The 20,385-nt window shown below is 35.9% G+C and overlaps 3 protein-coding genes across 3 annotated transcripts; 2 read left to right on the forward strand and 1 right to left on the reverse strand.

Moving 5' to 3' along the window:
- Positions 1-492: 492 nt before the first annotated feature.
- wbp2 (WW domain binding protein 2) lies at positions 493-5,495 on the forward strand. Its single transcript, XM_052611968.1, has 8 exons — positions 493-661; positions 2,101-2,209; positions 2,535-2,670; positions 2,901-2,993; positions 3,095-3,244; positions 3,491-3,610; positions 3,694-3,770; positions 3,970-5,495. Exons 1-8 carry the CDS (start codon positions 603-605, stop codon positions 4,015-4,017), a joined length of 792 nt encoding a protein of 263 aa, XP_052467928.1. The 5' UTR covers positions 493-602; the 3' UTR covers positions 4,018-5,495.
- LOC128025513 (tripartite motif-containing protein 65) lies at positions 5,447-11,678 on the reverse strand. Its single transcript, XM_052611944.1, has 7 exons — positions 11,536-11,678; positions 10,325-10,750; positions 10,049-10,144; positions 9,137-9,367; positions 8,496-8,667; positions 7,516-7,605; positions 5,447-7,419 (listed from the first exon to the last, which is right to left on the reverse strand). The coding sequence occupies exons 2-7, from the start codon at positions 10,733-10,735 to the stop codon at positions 6,881-6,883; spliced, it is 1,539 nt and encodes a 512-aa protein (XP_052467904.1). The 5' UTR covers positions 10,736-10,750; positions 11,536-11,678; the 3' UTR covers positions 5,447-6,880.
- On the forward strand, positions 11,672-18,819 carry LOC128025527 (39S ribosomal protein L38, mitochondrial). The gene is made up of 4 exons (XM_052611972.1): positions 11,672-11,814; positions 12,471-12,581; positions 12,675-12,806; positions 15,607-18,819. The coding sequence occupies exons 2-4, from the start codon at positions 12,506-12,508 to the stop codon at positions 15,741-15,743; spliced, it is 345 nt and encodes a 114-aa protein (XP_052467932.1). The 5' UTR covers positions 11,672-11,814; positions 12,471-12,505; the 3' UTR covers positions 15,744-18,819.
- Positions 18,820-20,385: the final 1,566 nt, after the last annotated feature.

Consider the following 20,385-nt stretch of genomic DNA (forward strand, 5'->3'; position numbering starts at 1 on the left):
TCACAATAGACGCATGGACAGACGCAAAATATCTTAATGTATCAGATCCAAAATGGCGTCAGTTCCACTGCACGACCTTTGAGAAGCGGCAGATTCCATATTTAACACAGCGGTGATGCGTGAAAATTATTTATTATTTATTAAAAACACAATAGCGCGGAATCGAGTTTTAAATAATCAGTTCTAACCTACATAGAAATAGAAATATTCTTAAACGTAGTTGTAAGGCTTATTTAAGCATTATGTCATATTACAAAATAAAAGTCGACACTGGCTGCCTGTTGCACACAGTGCAATATATTGTTTACTGTAATCTATCTATCTATCTATCTATCTATCTATCTATCTATCTATCTATCTATCTATCTATCTATCTATCTATCTATCTAAGCAAAGAAAAAATAATAATATGAGATTATTCCCCTTTGTTTAGATGAATATTTATTTGTTATTTGAGAAGGTTCGGGAACCATCTCAAAAGCGCTCGATGACGTCGTCCGGGGGCGTGACTTACGCCGGAAATGCAGGTAGATCTTTGAGTTGCGCTCTTAGAATGTAGAGCATCAGTTTCACACAATAATAATAACAGACAGATTTCAAGCATGTCCCTCAACAGCAATCACGCTGAGTCTGGAGGAGTTATCATCAACAACAGCGAAAGGTAACGTTAATGTCGTGTCTATTCATGATTACTGTCGTTATTTTATGTCAATATATAAATCTGGTACTGTCCTGTTTTTGATTCACGGATTTGTCCAAAACGTCCTTATTTAATAATAATAATAAAAAAAAGAAAATAGTGTGTTTGAGGTTTTCTGTTCACATAATATGAATAGTACAGTGTCATGTGTTGAATAACAACGCGTTAGCGTTAGATCACACCCATTTTATTCATTTGCACTCAGACTTTCTGCTGTTTATGTATTAATTTTAAGCATACTTTTGTTTACACGCTGTAAATGCAGACCGTATTCAGTCACATAAGCTGCTATCTTTTAAAACAAGGATCTTGCGCAGCTTTCTGGATCCTACTATGGCGAGGTCTGTGTCTATGAATATTTAATAATTTAGTCATGCTCGAGTTGCTTGGAAACCTTCCTTCAGCGTTTAGCCCATAGATTGGTTCAGCCACGCAGCTCCATTAATATTCAGGACGTATGCCGGCTGACGAACCCCCGCTTGTGTTGCAGCCAATCAGCAGGACGCATGCCACTTTACCTAATTAATATTAAAGAGCTCTGCCCTCGCCCATAGTAGGATTCGTATATCTTCTGTAAATGCTTGTGTTCGTCTCAGTAAGTCAGTAATAATCTTCTTAACCTTCTTTTAAAAGAAATGACATGCTCTTAAAGTTTCACAATAGCTGTGATCTTATTACACAACTAATAAAGACTGAGACTGATGACACCAGCATTTCACTAACATATCAACAAATCATTATCATATATCACGTACCCAAATATATTTAATATTGTCTGATACTTTTTATTGAAGCATTTTTATTTATTTTACTTTTTTTGCATCTCCTTTACAATAATTTTATTATCTTAATATGTTATATGTTATTTTATTTGTATTGATTTTAATGTATTTGTTATAATTTTACTAGTCTTCCTAATACTAGTACTACTACTATTTATATTATTTTGTTTATAATATTACAGTTAAATGTTAAAGTACAACAACATATAATAATAATATATAATATATATTATTTTTGTTCTTTCTTACATTTTGATATTGTTGTTTATTATATAATTAATTTTTTTTAAATATTATTTATATTATGTTCATTAATATTATTATTATTATTGATAACATTACTACAATGACAGTTATTATTATTTTATTTCTATATATAATAAATGGTAATAATAAATATTTTATTTATATTTATTTATTTGTCATATTTTTACATTATTTATTTAACAATAGTAGAATTGTATTATTGTTATTTATAGTGATTTATTATAACAAGAGACGACTTCCTTTGATTGCTGGTATTCTTTGAACCTATAACCAAAAGTCTTTGTTCCTTGTTCAGCGATGTGTTGGCAGAGAATGTGCTGACTGTAATAAACCGAGTCTGTTTTCCTGCAGTGTCTTGATGTCGTATGAGAATGTGGAGCTGGTGTTCAGTGACACAGAGCGCTTGCCAGAAGCCTTCAGAAAAAGCAAGAAGGGAAGCGTTTACCTGACACCTTACAGGGTACGTAACACAAGAGGAGGAGTACAGACCATCATCTTATTTTTTTTTAATGATGAAAAGGACAGAGCAAGGAAACAACTCTCTCTCTCTCTCTCTCTCTCTCTCTCTCTCTCTCTCTCTCTCTCTCCATATATATATATATATATATATATATATAAATATTTTTTTGCATTATCTTTAAACATATCTTTAATATGATAAACCTGATGGGTTTTAGCATTGTCTGTCTCCTGATTGGCTACAGGATGCATGTGCAATAAGGTGTTTTCAGTGGTTTGTAAACAACCCCAGTAAATTATAATGTTCATGATTTAAACTGCTTTAGGTGATCTTCTGGACTAAAGGGAAGGACCCTCTGCAGTCGTTCATGATGCCGTTTTATCTTATGAAGGGCTGTGAGGTCAAACAGCCCGTACTCGGTGCCAACTACATCAAGGGAACCATCAGCGCCGAGCCCGGAGGTAAAATGCCTTGAAAAATGCAAATAAATGCAACTGATTCAACTAATTAATTTTAATATCATGTAATTAATACAAAACAATTGACACGTCTTTATATATTATGCATTCATGTTAAAAAACACTGTATTGAGGGTCTTCAATTTAGAAGTTCATGTTAATAAGTTCAGCTTCAAATATAATGTACTGGTAGTAATAAAGTTTACTGAAGAGTGTTTCCATCGTTGCTGCAGGCGGCTGGGAAGGATCTGCAACCTTCAAGTTGATTTTTGCCGCGGGAGGAGCGATCGAGTTTGGACAGTACATGCTACAGGTGGCGGCACAGGGTATGCTTTAAAATGAACATAATTTAATTTCATTTGAAATGTTTTAGCATCAGGTTGTTGATTTGATGTGGAAGCATTACCTTCAGTCTCATTTATTTCAGCATCCAGAGGGCAGCCGGTGACTGTTAATTACGGTTGTCCTTACATGGCGAACGGGGCGTATGCTTACCCTCCTCCTCCGTCTGCTAACGGCATGTATTCGACTGCGGCTCCTCCACCTGGATACGCCTACCCTGGACCTCCACCTCCAGGTTAATACACAACATATATGTCCAAAATAGTGCTGAGTAAATGATGTACTGATATTTAAACTTGCACTCAGACACTAAACAGCTGTTATTTGGGGCCTAATGGTTAGAGAGTCAGACTTGTAACCCAAAGGTTCGAGTCTCAGTACCAACAAGAATTGTTTCAAGTATGCGTACATGGTCGTATTAAATGCAGAGCACAAATTACGTACATGGGACGCCACACTTTCACTTATTTGTGTCCCTTAGGTGGATTTTACCCCACTGCTCCTGGCTTTGATGGACCAGCTGCCTACATGCCTCCTCCTCCGTATACAGCTCCGACGGACCACGCTCCTCTCGACCCAGACCTGCCCAGAAGCGCCGCAGGTATCAGCCACTACTGTACTCCGCTGAGTTTAATAGTTCAAGACGTCACTCCTGTCTTAAATGAACTGTGTTTGTTGTTCTAGCGGAGGCGAAAGCAGCCGAAGCTGCAGCCAGTTCCAGGGAGACTACGTTTGCTCCGTCACGAGTCTATCTGCCCGAGGTGAGTTCGCCAGCTCTGTCATGTCAACAAAGACAACATATAACCAGGTCCGACCTGTTTGCCAAGATCACATATAATAAAGTGCATGTAATCTAGTTAAACATGTTTGAATCTACATACAACCTGTAGAGTTTCATCAAAGCAAAACGTAGCAACCCGTGTAACAATTTGAGAATATTGTTGTGTTTTTATTCTGAAGGACAAGCCTCCACCGTACTCTCCACCTGAAGACAAGAAGAACCAGTAGACGTGTCTGCAGCGAGCACACATCCTCTCCTCTCTCTCTCTCTCCATTCCCTTCATCTCATCCTCACTTCACCAGTTAACTCGACCTGACCTGAAGAGAGAGACACATGAATAAAACTACTTTAATTAATTCATAACTGGTGAATGAGAGGGACCAACTGCTAGCTGATTGAGTTTTCTAAATGTAAAAAAAAAAAAAAAGAGTTGATTTAGGAGACATTTTATGAGTGATTTTTGTATAGATCGATTGAACAAGGCTAGTTGCATATGAGTTTTTCTGGACGGAGCTTTGGTTGTCGTTTATTCTCGACGGCTGCATCCAATGTTATTAAATAAGAGATCGTTGATTGTTGATCGTTGACTGCTCTCTTGTTACTCCACACTCAAGCAGTCACTTAAAGGCAATCCCCATTGACTTCCATAGTTTGGAAAACAAGACTTCTGGACACCTAGTCATTGCAAATCAAATGCGAACGCCCCTTTACTGCACATTTGGCCAAATGCATCCCTTGAAGGAATAGTTCAGTGCACAATTACAATTTGCTGAAAGATGTAGATGAGTTTGTTTCTTAAAAGTAGCATTCCGTCACTTTCTCACCAATGGATCCCAGTCCAGTCCATAATCCATAATAACGCTTCCTCCTGTGGAAAAGTCCATCAAAATCCACCCACATGCTTGTTTAGAGGCGCTTTGGCTTGTAAACGGTGCATATTTCTCTCCTAATTCAGACGAGATGACTTTATCTTATCAGAAAGCAATATTATGAATAAAGGACTCAGCCTGAAGCAATGGTTTTATGTTTAAAACATCTTAATGATAGATTTGTTAAGATGTTAATTGTTGGACTGGAGTGTTGTGGATTATTGTGATGTTTTTATCAGCTGTTTGGACTCTCATTCTGACGGCACCCATTCACTGCAGAGCATCCATTGGTGAGACACTGATGCAATGCTACTGTACATTTTTCCAAATCTGATTAAGAAACAAACTCTTCTACATCTCGGACGCCCTGAGGGTGAGTGTATTTGAGTTTTATGTTCTGCAAATCTGTTTTATACAACAGTTAGTGATTCTTGATTCTGATTGGACGGGCTGTTCGCTTGTTGTTTCCCTGCAACATGCTGTGGTTGATTCCACTTTGGCTTCTTTTGCAATCATTTTCATTAAAAATCAATCAAATTAACTGAGCATTGTGTAAAACCCCTTCACAAACACCACATGCTGTATATTGTGATGAAGCTCGTTCAGACGTGTTCTGCAGCAGTGTGTACGAGTCTTAGCATCTCTGTAGCATGCAGCAGCAGTTCAGACTAAAGATGCACTTTAACCCTTCATGCACCTTCAGTCTCCTGGACAGCGTTTGTTCATTATTCTTTCCTCTAATTTATTTAATTATACAATTAATCAGTTATGCATGGTCTTCGCAGTATTGTCTTATTTAAAGTGTATTTTATTAAAGTAAACCTATACAAGTGGAACGATGCATGTCATTTATGGACGTTTTGTGTTCATTATTCATGACCAGGGTTTCAAAAGCAGACAAACAGACACAATTCAAAATGACTTCGTTATTCCCAAAGGATGTGCTTTTCCAGTTTTCCCTTCACTCTTGCAGCTGTGATAGCTTGTGCAAATTAAATTGGCTTTTCTAAAAATCAAACAATATTAGCTTCCAGTTCCACCTGCTACTCTTTAGTGCATAAAATCAGCTCAAAGATGTGAGCTCAGACCTCAAGTATGCTATAAAAGGAAGGATTTCATATAATTATGATCCCATATTCACATATAACGCACACAGTGTTGAAATTTTCAGTGGCTCTTTATAAAAAAGGCTATCGTTCAGAATAGCATGCTAATACGATATTTGCAGTATGCATTATTTATACTGAAGAACGCAAGTTATTCTGAACGCAGCCAATGATAATGAAATGAGTTTTAGAGTATGAAATATAATTTCATAATCACAGATGTTAATATCTGAAGTGCTTAAAGATCAATTTGCTGGACACATCATCCACAATGTAATTCAACTCTGTAAAAATAAACAAAATGCTCCTAAAACTAATACAGTAGAAATGCGTACAAATACAATCACTATAACAAGAATCCTACAGCACAGGAAAACAAGACGGAAATGAACACAACATAACTGTTTGTTCTGGAAATCATCTGGAATCATATACTAGAGTGGAAACAGCAGTAAACAATGTAAATTCACTCAAACACAACATAAAAACAAAATGCACAGCTGGCCCCCAATGCAAACCCTTCAAAACTTCTTAAAAGTTCAAGTACACTTCTATCATTTGGCCACAGGAAATAATGGACAGAAACAGACTTTATGAAGTACACAAACACAGATGTTTTGGAATAGTTATTGAAAAGAAGTCTCCTCTGCTCATCAAGGCTGCATTTATTTGATCAAAAATACAAAAAAAAAAGTGAAATATTATTACAATTTAATTTAGAATTTATTTTTAATGTAAGTGATCAAATCTGAATTCTCAGCATGTCTTCAGTGTCACATGATCCTTCAGAAATCATTCTAATATACTGATTAAACTGATTTTATATTGTAATATTATATTGCAGTCTTTGTGAGCATAAGAGACTTATTTACGTTGAGTTTTTCACTACATTTTTTCACTTCAGTGTGAGCATACATACAGGACTTGTGTGAAGTATGTTTCAGCTCTTACACAGTTCTTCTCAGACCAACCCGAACCGTTCCAGAGCACAAACTGAGCTCGTCTACCGCTCAGAAACACCAGGAGGAAATGATGGCAAAGGAAGGCCACGCGTCTCAGGTTCAGCTACGGTAGGGATGATGCATCTATTTCCCCAGGATCAGATATGTTCAAGCTCATGGTTCACAGAGTGTGATGGTGACGCCCTCCCCGATCCAGCAGGCCGGGAGCAGCGCTTGTGTAAAGGCGCAGTGGAAGGCGTGCAGCCGGACCTGTCCCTCGCCGTAGTACGTCAGTGTCCCGGCCTCGTAGTCCAGAAGCATCCCGATGCGCAGCGGCTGAGCGTTCGGCTGCAGCTGACCGGCGACGGACTCCTTGCATCCGGCGTGCCACGCGCTCAGCTGCCGCTCGTCCAGCTGGAGGCTCCACGAAAGCTCGTTCATCCCCACCATGCAGCGCTTGCCCTTTTCCTTGCGCGGGATGTTCGGGTACGTTACGCCCACATACGCCCAGGGTTTGGACACCTCCAGCTCCCAGTAGTGCCGGCCGTGAGTGAAGCTCTGGAAACACAACACCTGCCAGGTGTGGTCGAAGCGGGACTCATCGGCCAGGACGGGGCGGGGCCCGGAGATCAGATGCTCCGCCCTCCTGTTGCTCTGGGAGAGCCGTAAGTGAGCGTTGGCGGTGCGGGGGTCGAAGGTCAGGTTGCAACGGTCTGGATGAAGAGAAGAATTGCAACATATGAGAATAATAAACTACCGATGGCTTTTAAAGCATTGTACTGTCCTGTGGTGATATGATATGAGCGTACATGCGTTCAGTCCCTCTCTCTCGGCCGGATACGATGGAGTCGCAGGACTGGGAACAACAGCCTGAACTGGCCTCTTATCTTGAGGAGAGCCTTCCGGAAAGACAATGAAACAGGGATGTCGATGAGACACGGATAACACAGGATTTTTAGAAGAAGAAAAAAAAAACAGTATTTTAAATATGATTTATTTAAAAAACTATTCCCTTGAAAAGTTCATGATTTGTTAAAATATGTAATTTACAAGACTATGGCATGAGGACCATAAAATACCGTATTTTCCGGACTATAAGTCGCACTTTTTTTCATAGTTTGGCTTTTTTTCATAGTTAGTCAGGTGAGACTTATTTATGAATTAATTTGACATGAACCAAGAGAAATTAACTAAGAGAAATTAACCAAGAGAAAACATTACCGTCTCCAGCCGCGAGAGGGCGCTCAATGCTGTGCTCAGTGATGCTGTATTCTACACTGAAGACACAGAGCGCCCTCTCGCGGCTGGAGACAGATATTGTTACTGTTATATAGTATATATTGTTATTGACCAAAAGGTTTCATTTTTGGCTGACATTTTTGCCCACTTCTAGAATGGTATAATATAATATTTTATTCTTTATAAAGCGTCTTAAATGTGTTTATGATTCATCTAGGAGCAGGTTTATTAAACATTACACAAATTGAAAAAATTGGTGAAAAAAATATTCAAATAATGGTTGTACAAAATGGCTCAAAATGTGTGTACAACTACAAACCAAACTAAAATAACATGCACTGATTATTTCACAAATCTGAGTCAATTTGGCAAATCCAGTGACTGATCTCAAACACTCAGCAGCTTACAAACACAACTTTGTTTACTAGCTGACTGATAAAAGAAATCTATGTGTCCTGACTCATGGAAATTACAAAGTATCTGCCAATCAGACTGAAACTGGTGCACTTAGCGTCAGTCGGTCAGTGAAAAGAGTGTGATCATTCCTCACCCTCTTTCTCCTGTCCTCCAGACACATGTACGGCTCTCTCCAGATCCTCACACACCAGCTTAGACACACGGGACAGGACATCTGTGATGGGCGTCAGCTTCTCCTGTACGCTCACATGCACATCCACAGGAACGTCACTGAAGCATGGGACACTTCCTATGAACCTGGAGTCCTGCGTCAGCACACAAACAGGAGCATAAACACAGATTAAACCTATAAACATTAACAATCAACTCTAAAACAATCACATGAAAATAAATAATTAATGTGATTATAAATATCACTGTAAAAATATTTGCAATAGTAATATTTTCCCCACCAAAACAATCTTAGTAGCATCAACAAGCTCTTTTATATTTATAATAACATGAATGCATTTTAAAATATTTAATTTAAAAGGAGAATTTAGCCAGTTTTTTATTTATTTAATTAATTAATTGTTTGTGTATGTGCTGCAATAAATACATAATTATAAAAAAAAATTACAAATATAAATATAAATAAAATAATATCAAAAAAAAAAAAAATAATATAAAAAAATTAATAAAATAAAATAAAATAAAATAAAATAAAATAAAATAAAATAAAATAAAATAAAATTAAATTAAATTAAATTAAATTAAATTAAATCTTGCTGAAACCTTGATGAGCTGGCAGGGAGGGAGGGAGCACAGGCTGCTGATATCCTCCTGAAGCGCTGCGAGCTGCATTTCTCTCTCCTCCAGAACAGCCAGCCGCTGCTGAGCCTCCATCAGAGTCACTTCCTGATGCTGCTCCAGAAAAAGCTGTGTCACCTCCTGCTTCTCTACCAACACTTTAATCAGCTGTGAGAACTTGGTGTTCACCCACTGAGACGTCTGCTGTAGAGACACCTGACAGAGCAGAGGGAGAACGACATGCTAAAACACACACACACACACACACACCACGAGGAGTGATGCTACAGCTTTCTACTTCAGTATGCATCCTTCAAGACTTTTCCTCATATACACCGCCTGGCCAAAAAAAGTCAAGTTTGGATTTAAATAAACAAATGCTTAAGATTTTAGGATTGGCATCTGGCAGTGTATTAATATATGAATCAGTTTGTGTAGATTTTTAAATATTTTGTATAAAAAATAGTCCTGCATGTGTTTGCATGCGATTAAACTGGGAATAAAATTCCAGGCTTTTTGCAGAATGGCCGCGTTTTCTTAAATATTGATCTGTATTGATTACATTCGGATCATATTATGGTGTTTTTAGACCTTATGTGTGCATGACAGCTCTTGTCTGCTTTCATTTTATGAAAAAGAGTAATTTGGATATTCCTCAAAACGTCTCCTTTTGCTGTCCGTGGGTGAAATAATGCTGTTAACACTTTACAATAAATTCACATTAGTTATGGGCAATATATTTGTTTCTGTATTTATACATTTTTAGTTAATGTTATTTAAAAAAATTACATGTTTGTCTTTTTTATTGTAAAGTGTCACTATAATGTCATATGTGTTTGGATATTATGATATTGGATAAAGCTCCTAATGAAGAGGGTTATGATGATGAGGTCTTGCCTTGGCTTTCTCCATGTTCTCCATGAGCTCCAGGCGGCTTCTCTCAGCACTTTCCTGGTGTTTCTTGAATTCTGCACTCTTTTTCTTCAATCCTGTCTGCACAGAAAAATTATTAGAATATAAATTATTTAATAAGTCAGCAATGACACAGTGTATATAGGCAGAATCTTACAAAACCTATAAAAACACACACACACACACACACACACACACATAAAGATAGCATTGATATTCTGTTTAAACTATACAGCATTTGTATGTCAAATACAATATTACCTCTCGATTCTTCCGTTCTTCTTCCACCAAAATCTTATCATGGCCCTTGCACTCGTTCACAGAGCACTCGTAACAAACACACATGCTGTCGTTCCTGCAGTAGATGACCAGAGGCTTCTGGTGCCGCTCACAGATCTGCTCCGGCTCCGTGTGGACCGAGGCTCCTGCGCTCACATCCGTCTTAACTGGACTGTGTGTGGCGGGCATCTCCGTGATCATCGACAGAGACACGTTGCGATTCAGCTCAGGCCTTGTGTCGAAGGGATTTTTACAGAAAGGACAGTGGAAGTCTTTGTCCATGCCATCCCAGAATCTGGAGATGCAGGCCTTGCAGAAGGTGTGACCGCATGGGATCGTCACGGGGCATTTAAACAGATCCAAGCAGATCGTGCACTGCATGTGATCATCCATCACAGATCTGGAGACCTGAGAGCACAAAATACAGGAAGCAATAACAATAATGTCAATGAAACCACCAGATAAATGGATGAATGGATGGATGGATGGATGGATAAATAGATGGATGGATAGAAAAATGGATGGATGTATGAATAGATGGATGGATGGATGGATGATGAATAGGTAGATAAATAGATGGATGGATGGATAGATAAATGGATGGATGGATGAATAGATGGATGGATGGATGATGAATAGGTAGATAAATAGATGGATGGATGGATAGATAAATGGATGGATGGATGAATAGATGGATGGATGGATGATGAATAGATAGATAAATAGTTGGATGGACGGATATATAAATAGATAAATAGATGGCTGGATGGATGGATAGATAAATGGATGGATGATGAATAGATAGATAAATAGATGGCTGGATGGATGGATAGATAAATGAATGGATGGATAGATGGATGGATAGATAAATGGATGTATGGTTGAATAGATGGATGGATGGATGAATAGATAGATAGATAGATAGATAGAGATGGGTGGATGGATGGGTGGACAGATGTACGTTTCAGCATCAGATAAATGTTGATATTTAAGTATACCGTTCCATAATCTATAAACCGAATCGAATACATTTGCCTGATGAATTATAGTCATTATTAATTCCATATGCTGAAAACATCGAGACAGAAAACAGACAACCTCCATATTTCCCTACATCCCCACTAAACAACATCTACTTTCGAAATTAAAGCAGAACATTTATTAATCGACAAACTCCTTTCTCGTAAACTCACAGGAGTATTTATTCATCAGATGTGCAGAAACGTGAAATAATCCCGAGTCCTGCGCGCTCTGGGTTTCTCGTCGCCTTCCAATATGCGTGAGCGCTCAAACGCGGTGACGTGAACGCACGTTACGTCACGCTTCTTGTGTATTTACGTCTCATCAAGGCGCTGCGCAGCGCGGCGTGTGGAAAACAAAAACAAACAAACAACAAAAAATATATAATACAGCATGGCGGGCGGCCGTGGATGTGGCGCGGAAGCGTCACGCGAGGGGTCTTCTGTCCACCGGTGAGCGCTGCTGGACGACATTTGTGTGAATGTGCAGTAAATAAGTTAAATAATCTCTCTCTCTCTCTAACTAACTCTGTGTGTGTGTGTGTGTGTGTGTGTGTGTGTGTGTGTTTGTGTGTGTTTGTGTGTCTTCTGATGTGAATGACATTTATATGTACTTATTGCATTTATCTTTCTGCTAATTTTATGTATTATAATCTATAAATTGATTGTTTATTTATTAGTCTATATTTTCATTCTATCCTCTCTGTCATTTTTCGTGTCTTTCTGAAGCACTTTTAATTACTGCTTATCTAAGACGTGCTCTAAATGATTACATTATTAGTGTTGTTTTTTTATTATTATGTTTATTGTTATGTTAAGTTATTATAATATTTATTTGTATCGTTTTTATTATTATTTATATTACATTTTATTGTTATTTTATATTTGTGTTTAAATTGATAACATTATCACATTTTTTATTATTTTATTATAAAATTGCATTATAACATTTATATTAAACATTTTTATATTATTACTATGATTATTATTTTACTATATTATAAGAAGTCATGTATATTATTTATTAGATATTATTATTTTGTAGGGTTATTATTATTATTATTATTGTCATTGGTACACTAATAAATCCTCTATCAAATGTTCTGTAGCTGTTCTGGGTCACCGGTCTCCCCCTCTGGGTCCAATGCCCAATGAGGACAACCGGAAAGATGTTTGGTGGAAGACGTACAGGGAGTACAGAGAGGAGAAGAATAAAGAAGGCAAGTGAATAACTGTTATTTTCACAAGAGCTATATGATCAAATGTAGATGCGTCAGTGTGAGTCAGTGAACATTGATTGTTGTTGTGGGCAGCCACTGAGCCTGTCAACATAGGGCTCCCATATCAGCGTCCCTATAGGAAGACTGAGGTAAAGGAGAGGAAGAAGGTGATGCTGGAGAACACAAATAACCCTGAGATGGAAAGAGACAATCGACTACGAACATGTGAGTGTGTCAGTGAAACCATCATGATCTCTGAAGAGGAACCAGAGTAGATTAATTACCAGCAGAATGATGAAAAATCTGATACTGAAAGTAGAAGCATATGAGTATATGCTGTGAAAATGAACCCTAAAATACATGTCTGTAAAATCACCAACAAGCTCCAGAAAGCTGGACTGATGCTCTGTCCATCTAAAGTCCACAGGAGAATTTGACACAGAATTACAGAAGCTACACAGAAAGATGCAAACCTCTAATCAGCACCAAACATAGAAAGACAAGATTCTTCACAAATGTGAGCCAGTAGAGTTTTGGAACCAAGAGTCTGGTGATGTCTATGGGTTCAGACTCACTTCTCTGATTACATGCAATGGATCTGCAATTTAATATCAGCTTTTAATCTTTCACATCTGCCTTAAATTCAACTGTTCCAATACTGTTGCTTACATCAAATAGTGGGATGAACTCTAAAAGTGCTGTCCTTTTTATTTGGTAAAACCGTTTTGTGTCAAAAGACCTAGTAATAAAATGGGACATTCTGTAGTTTCGTCGCATATTCATCTTTTAATCATATTTGCAAATGTCTTAATTCCACAGCAGAGAAAGCAATTTTGTCTTTACTTTTCAAATACTTATGGAGGGCACTGTATATATATATATATATATATATATATATATATATATATATATATATATATATATATATATATATATCTGTGTGTGTGTGTGTGTGTGTGTGTGTGTGTGTAATTTATTTGATATACAGTTGTGCACACAAGTTTGCACACCCGCTGCAAAATATGCAAAATGTAACAATTTTAACTAAATAAAGGCAATCATAAAAATTGCATGTTATTTTGTATTTAGTACTGTCCTGTTCATAAAATGTTTATTTTTAGCCCACAATACAAAATAACCGAATGTATAAAAATGAAAAATATATATAATTATTATTATTATTATTTTTTTCTTCAAATGTTAAATGCTTTTTGGTCATTTGGTCTTAAGAAATGTCAAGTTATCAGCATTTAGTAAACTGCGTGCTAGTTCCTCCACAGGATGGTGATAGAGTAACATAAATGGTGTCAGAAATGATGCTGAGCAGGAGTATCTTCCCTGGCTGCGTGTGAGTACTTCTGTTAACCTCTTAGAGATTCTTTTGATTTGAGGCCAGTGAAAACATGTTAAACCCATCAAGACCTCAGTCTCACGATTCCTGTTTGTAAAACCTTGGCCTGAAGAACAAATAATAATTGTTTGAAAAGTAAAGATATCAGTTTATAATTATTAATTCACTACTGTGGGAATATCCCGGGAAATTCTGTGTCGTTTGGGGAAGAGATTTGCCATTACATCAGTCCATTTCCTGACGGAGGAACAGGCTTTCATATTGTTTAAACAGGCCGCCCATGTTTAGTTCAGCTGTGATCTCAGCTTCTGCCGAGGGTCAGTACTTTCCACCCCAGTCCAGCCTACACAGTGACAGTAGGTCATGATAATATGTTGCAATCCACAATTCTGTCTCAATATTCACGCTATTATTATAAAACATAAAAAGAAGTTATACAGTCCTTGTCAAAAGTTGGATTTTTTTAAGCCTCTTTTGCTCACAAATGCTGCTTTTTGATCAAAATACAGAAAAAAATAATATTCTAAAAATTATTATTATTATTTAAAATGTCTGTTTTCTATGTGAATATATTTTAAAATGTAACTTAATACATATTTGATGAATAAAAGCATTAACTTCTATTTTACAACATATTCAAACAGGAAACCGTTATTTTAATTTTTTATTTTTTTTTCACATAAATGCAGCCTTGGAGAGACTATAACCAAAACTGACATTTTTTGCCAGCATTATAGAAAGAATATTTTATATATAATAATGAGAATTGTGGGGTAAATGTGATTAATTGACATGAAAATATCACTATTAGGAAAAAAAGGTCTAAAAATAGACTTTTTTTAACTATGTTTTTAATGTACAATGTTGATCTCTTTGATTTCGTGAGGTGAAATTTGATCTGAACATGTTCGTGACAAGTTTTGTGAGATCCTCCCAATTTTGAATTTCCTTCAACAAACTATCAGTCGCATTTGGAATCAATTTATTTGCAGCGTCGCATTAGTCAAATGCATGCGTCAATGAGGACGTGTCATCTAGAAAATAAAACATTACATTACACAGAAATGATGCCTTATAAAGGTCAGCTTTACAATGGCTGCTTTTCTCTGCAAACAAGACATTTCATGTTTACAGCAAATGCAGCTCTCGGAATGAACACAGCTTGTCTTTGTACTATTCAGAAAACTCTCAGAAAGACACTCAGCTTGCATAGCATTGAAAAAAAAAATTGCATAAACCAAAGCCATTGGTAAAATGCTGCTTTGCAGAAATCTGTATTCTGTCTGTCTCTCATATTTGCAGCTATTGGCTGAAGCAACAGACTTCCCAAACTTCTGCAGAAGCAGTGGATATAGTGATTCCAGCTTGTCTAGCATTTTTCCATTGTCAGTGGAATCAGTCTGTCTCTCACACCGTTTAGACACTGTTAAGAGAGTAATGTGTAGAACAGATTTCCTTTTATGTTGAGCAATTGATTTCCAGGAAGATCTATTCACTACAGTTGTTTTTATATCCTTTCTCCTTCCTTTTCTTAAAATAGCATTTAGGAGTTATGTTTTGTGACTCAGTTATATTAACATCCGGTCCAAAAAAAACAAAACAACATCTGGCTTAATCCTCAGATGCTCTGGATAAAAATGAATGAGCATGTTGTGCTTTATATATATGCCACAGATAAGACAGAGCCAGTGTTTGAGTACAACAGAGCTCCAGTGAATCACCCTCCACAGAAGAAATACCCTCACAAACAGCCTCTCAGACACCTGGACCGCTACAGAGATGGAGCCCTAAACACCTATGGCATTTATTAAACACTGTACAACTGAAACAGCAGGGATTTTGTTTGTGTTAAACTTAAAGTTATCAGCTGCGTGGTGATCTGTCTTTAAAATTGCTTTAGCAAAATTGCGTGGGACAAAAAGGTCTGTTGTCAGTAGTGAAGTGATGTGTGAAGAACAGCATCAGGAAACCTTTTCACCTTTATATGAAATCTTGTTTGACCCCCCCAAAAAAATCTATAACTGTAATTGTGACTTTTCAGACGGTTCAGAATTTTATTTTTTTAATTTTTTTATTATTATTATTATATATATTTTTTGGGAATTCTAACTTGACATCTTGAAAAAAAAAAAAAAAATTCTGGTTTCTTTTTTTTTTTTTTTGCCATGGGAAAAAGTTCTACCTTTTTCTCACAATTTTGAGTTTTTTCTTTCTTTCTTTCTTGCAATTCTGAGAAGAAAAAATACACTTTTCTTTTGATCTCTTTAACATAGAATTCTGACCTTTTTTCACAATTTCAATTTTAGTTTATATGTCGCAATTCAGATGTTATTATTATTTATTGCCATGGAATACATTATTTTGGTAACACTTTACAATAAGGTTTCATTTGTTGACAAGTTAATGTATTAAAATGAACAATGCATTTGTTACAGTTTGTATTCATCTTTGTCAATGTTTGTTAATGAAGATACAGTTGTTCATTTTTCATGTTAATTCACAGTCAAATGCTGACAAATACAACATTTTGATTTAATGCATTAGTAAATGTTTAAATTAAGACCAATACATGTTGCAGACGTATTGGTCATGTTAACTAACTACAGTTAATTACTGTTAACTAATAAACCTTATTGTAAAGTGTTACCATTATTTATTTCAAGTGCGACACATTGAAAAAGAGGCGCAATGATGTCATATTTACATAGAAAAGCTATTAAAAAAGCACTGAGCTTTGTAAACACATGATCTATTTAGGTGATTTAATTTAAGGTAATTTAAAAGTAAAGACTGTATGTGTGAAACGAAGTAAACTTTTGTTCTGCATATGCGGTGAGTTTGGGTTGAGTTTTGTCACACTTAAAGCTCATAATTTTCCATGTGTATGACATTCTTGAGATTAATTATATATTCATTAAAAAATATCAGATTGAAAAAGAAAAGCGATAACTTTGCCATAGTATCCTTTCAAATGCTAAAGTTGCCACAGTCGCATTCCATTCTTTGCCTGTGCTGCACTTTATTTGTACCATTTTGTTTCATTAATTGAAAGATAATAACAATATTTATTAATTTTATTAATTTTAGTCCTTGAAAACCAGAAAAAAAAGTAGAAGTCCTTGAAAGTCCTGTAATTTTATTTTGCAGTATCTGTACAAACCCTGTTTAAGTTAGTTACCAGTTTTTGGACCATTTTGATGATTTTGAAATAGTTTGAACTGAACTGTAGTTTTCTGTTTCTGTTTTCTGTCTTTTTATATTTCCTATTTTATATAATTTACCATTATTGAACAAAACAATTTCAGAAATTTCAAGTTTTAGAGTGTAGGTCAGCTTGTACCCTTTCAAAGACAAAGCTAACCAGCAAAACTTGAAATCAAAAGTATCCTAAATGTTACAGATGTTTGCACAATATTTTAGTGAGTAACCTTTCTTGGTATTGCTGTTTCAAATATAATGGCAATGGCAGATACGTGACTAACTAGTTTTGAGGAAAAAACATCTTCTTTTGTTTGCCAAATAACCCTGTGTATGTGTCCGGCCCTCCAACTCTCAAGCTCCGGAAAAAAGTTCAGGCTCAGGATTGGTTTTATTTCTTTTTTTTTTTTGCTTTTTTTTTATTGCTTTTACTCTTGGTTTCCTGTTGGTGTGAATGAAAACATGCTTTAACTGTTGGTTTCCTCTTGGGGTGAATAAAAACATTATAGTTTTTTACAAGAACAAAAATGTAGTTGGAGAGGAAGGAGAGGTTACTGGAAAAGTGAGATGCTCATGCAGAGCCGGGCTGACTGGTACAGAACCAAAAACAGCAAACACATCTGAACTCATTAGGTATTTTGCCGGTTTTTGCAGAGGCCATGAATCTGGAACAAAGATTTCTTTCATATGACTTATATAAGGCAATAACCCACAAGCAGAACACAACTGGGATTCATTCTGGGGGGCTTTAAATTTCATTAATGGACATGTGAAGTCTGAGTTCTACGCACAGAAGCAATGAAGTTTCAGTAAATGCTCTAGCTTATTGAAAAGTGGATTCTGATTGATTGTCAATGTTTGATAGTTCATCAATTAAAAAAACTTTCTAAAAAGTGATTCCAAAGAGATCTGCATCACGCTTATAGCTAATAACAAACAGAGAGGTATAGTAATTGTCATAGGTATCTTACATTTATCATACTTTCTGTGAAAGTACTTAATTTCAAGAGGGTCTACACCACAACGATAACGACATAGAACCGATATTGCTGGATAGTGTCTTTTAATAGCTGAGCAACAATTAAAATATTGACATCATACTTTAAAGAGCTTGAGCATTTAATGCGACAGATGACAAAAAAAAAACATCGCAGCATGCTTATAATAAACTGGTTTTATATTTTAATATATTGGTGTGCATGCTAGTTCTAGCACTAGGTGTGAACAACCCTAAAGGGATAGTTCACAAAAAGAGCAGCAAGAACATTCAGTCAAATAAACTAATTTCTGTTTCCACAGAGGAAAAAAAGTTGGAAACGAGTGAGGTTCGAGTTCATTTTAGGTCGTTTTCATGTCATAGACAGACTTCCTGTTGTCACAGCATAGTTTTAGTATAGATAAGCTCTTGGCAGTGCTTCTGTTTGCAAACGTCACAGGGTTGGATCCCAGCTGGCAATCTTCAGCATCAGGTCCACATCCAGTAGTTTTCCCTGGGTTTTCCGCACTGTTTTTCCCCTAATGTGAAATCTCACACCTGTTGACACCAGACTCAATTTGTTTTCACTTTGATTTAATTGTCTGTTTATTTTGTATTAAGTGTATGTAAAATGTATTTAAAAAAAATAGCTTAGGATCTTGGAACAAAAACATTCCAATCCAAACATGGCTTTTATTAAAGAGTCAACTAAGTCTTGTTCCAAGCTTCCTGTGGTTCGAACCCAGTAACACAATAATCACCCACTGTCCCATAAAAATGATGCAACAGCAGAGCAACATGAACGTGGAAAACAAACGTTTAAAGACAGAATAAGTAAAAAAGATGCAGAATGAATGTTTTATTAATGCAATAGTGTGTTCATTTTATTTCATTTAGTATTTTTAATTATCATTACGGTATTAATCTATTATAAGTAATTATTATTAATAAACAATACTATTTTTAAACATGCCTTCTACCAGAATTTTACTGATATAAAAAAACATTAGCATTAAAATATGTACTATCTATAAATGTATTCACTGAATTTTCATTAATGCATAAATGTCTTTGCTCAGCATGTTAGTGCCATGTTAAAAATACTAAAATAATTATTTGTATATATATATATATATATTTGTATTAATGCCTCTGTTCATAATATTGTGATATTTTTCTTGTAATATTTCTCAAAACTTTACACCATATTATACCTTTAATCTTTTTTAATCTAATGTCAGAACATCGTCTTAAAAATATTAGATTTTTTCTTACAATTTTACGAACCTTTCCTTAGAATCGTATATTTTAGATTAATTTATTATTTTAATGTGGCACTTCAATGCCATCATACATCATTTATACTGCTTAAACATACCTACTTTTTATGTATATTTGATACTTAGGAACTTAATCCAATTAAAATGGACTATTGTCAATTTTATCAATATACAGTATAAAAGCATTAAACATGCTTATGAAACACTCTATCGGGATTGATAAGTCCTCTTAGGAGTCTCATTTGTATACTGATATTGCTCTAAATCAGTCATATATTAGGTTGACTTTAGTTAGTATGCTGTGTTTGTGGTGGCTTCTGCTGAAGCTGGAAGTTCATCAAAGGGTTTTGAGGACAGAAGATAAGACTTTAGAGTCTGTTTCTGGACACTCTTTATCACACTTTTATACAGTTTATCCTTTTAAGATGTGTTTTTTTTTGTTTGTTTGATGTCAAAACAGGATGTGCAGCTTTACCGTAAACAAGATTAGGAGTTAACCCCAAACAGGGGATACTTTCAAAAGAGTCTCAATGATTAAATTAAAAAGAAGAGGAGAAAAGGGGCAGCAATAGCATGTACCTTGATGTAAACCAAAGAAAGAAGACTGCATGCCATTTTAATGAACCGAGGCGGAAGGTCAGGATTCGCTATTCAAAGAGATGTACCTGGATGAATGCAATAGAGCTGTATCCAAGTGATAAAATATGACCCCAGGCTGAACACAAATAATCCCACTCAACTCTATCAAAGGCTTTCTCAGCATATAAGGATATAATGACTTCTGGAGTTGCAGAGAAAGGAGTAAAAAATATGAAGAATCCTCCTTGTATAAAAAAAAATAAAGAATGTCTCACTGGGCACAAACCTGTCTGATCTTGTGAAATTAGAGATGGTGAGACCTTCTGGAGACGAGGCTCGGAATTTTTGAAAAAATTTTAAAGTCAACATTAAACAGGGAAATTGGTCGATAACTTCCACAAAACGTAGGATTCTTTTCTT

Source organism: Carassius gibelio, chromosome A12 (assembly GCF_023724105.1).
Source record: "Carassius gibelio isolate Cgi1373 ecotype wild population from Czech Republic chromosome A12, carGib1.2-hapl.c, whole genome shotgun sequence".
NCBI classification, from domain to species: domain Eukaryota; kingdom Metazoa; phylum Chordata; class Actinopteri; order Cypriniformes; family Cyprinidae; genus Carassius; species Carassius gibelio.

Excerpts from the sequence above, each read along its gene's own strand:
- LOC128025527 (XM_052611972.1), top strand. The coding sequence starts at position 12,506 with ATGCCCAATGAGGACAACCGGAAAGATGTTTGGTGGAAGACGTACAGG. Across the intron at positions 12,582-12,674 it reads AGAGGAGAAGAATAAAGAAG|CCACTGAGCCTGTCAACATA; the intron begins GCAAGTGAATAA and ends TGTTGTGGGCAG. Across the intron at positions 12,807-15,606 it reads AGACAATCGACTACGAACAT|ATAAGACAGAGCCAGTGTTT; the intron begins GTGAGTGTGTCA and ends TATATGCCACAG.
- LOC128025513 (XM_052611944.1), bottom strand. The coding sequence starts at position 10,735 with ATGGATGATCACATGCAGTGCACGATCTGCTTGGATCTGTTTAAATGC. Across the intron at positions 9,368-10,048 it reads AGAACATGGAGAAAGCCAAG|GTGTCTCTACAGCAGACGTC; the intron begins GCAAGACCTCAT and ends CTGCTCTGTCAG. Across the intron at positions 7,420-7,515 it reads GAGAGAGGGACTGAACGCAT|ACCGTTGCAACCTGACCTTC; the intron begins GTACGCTCATAT and ends CTCTTCATCCAG.
- wbp2 (XM_052611968.1), top strand. The coding sequence starts at position 603 with ATGTCCCTCAACAGCAATCACGCTGAGTCTGGAGGAGTTATCATCAAC. Across the intron at positions 662-2,100 it reads ATCATCAACAACAGCGAAAG|TGTCTTGATGTCGTATGAGA; the intron begins GTAACGTTAATG and ends GTTTTCCTGCAG. Across the intron at positions 3,611-3,693 it reads CCTGCCCAGAAGCGCCGCAG|CGGAGGCGAAAGCAGCCGAA; the intron begins GTATCAGCCACT and ends TTGTTGTTCTAG.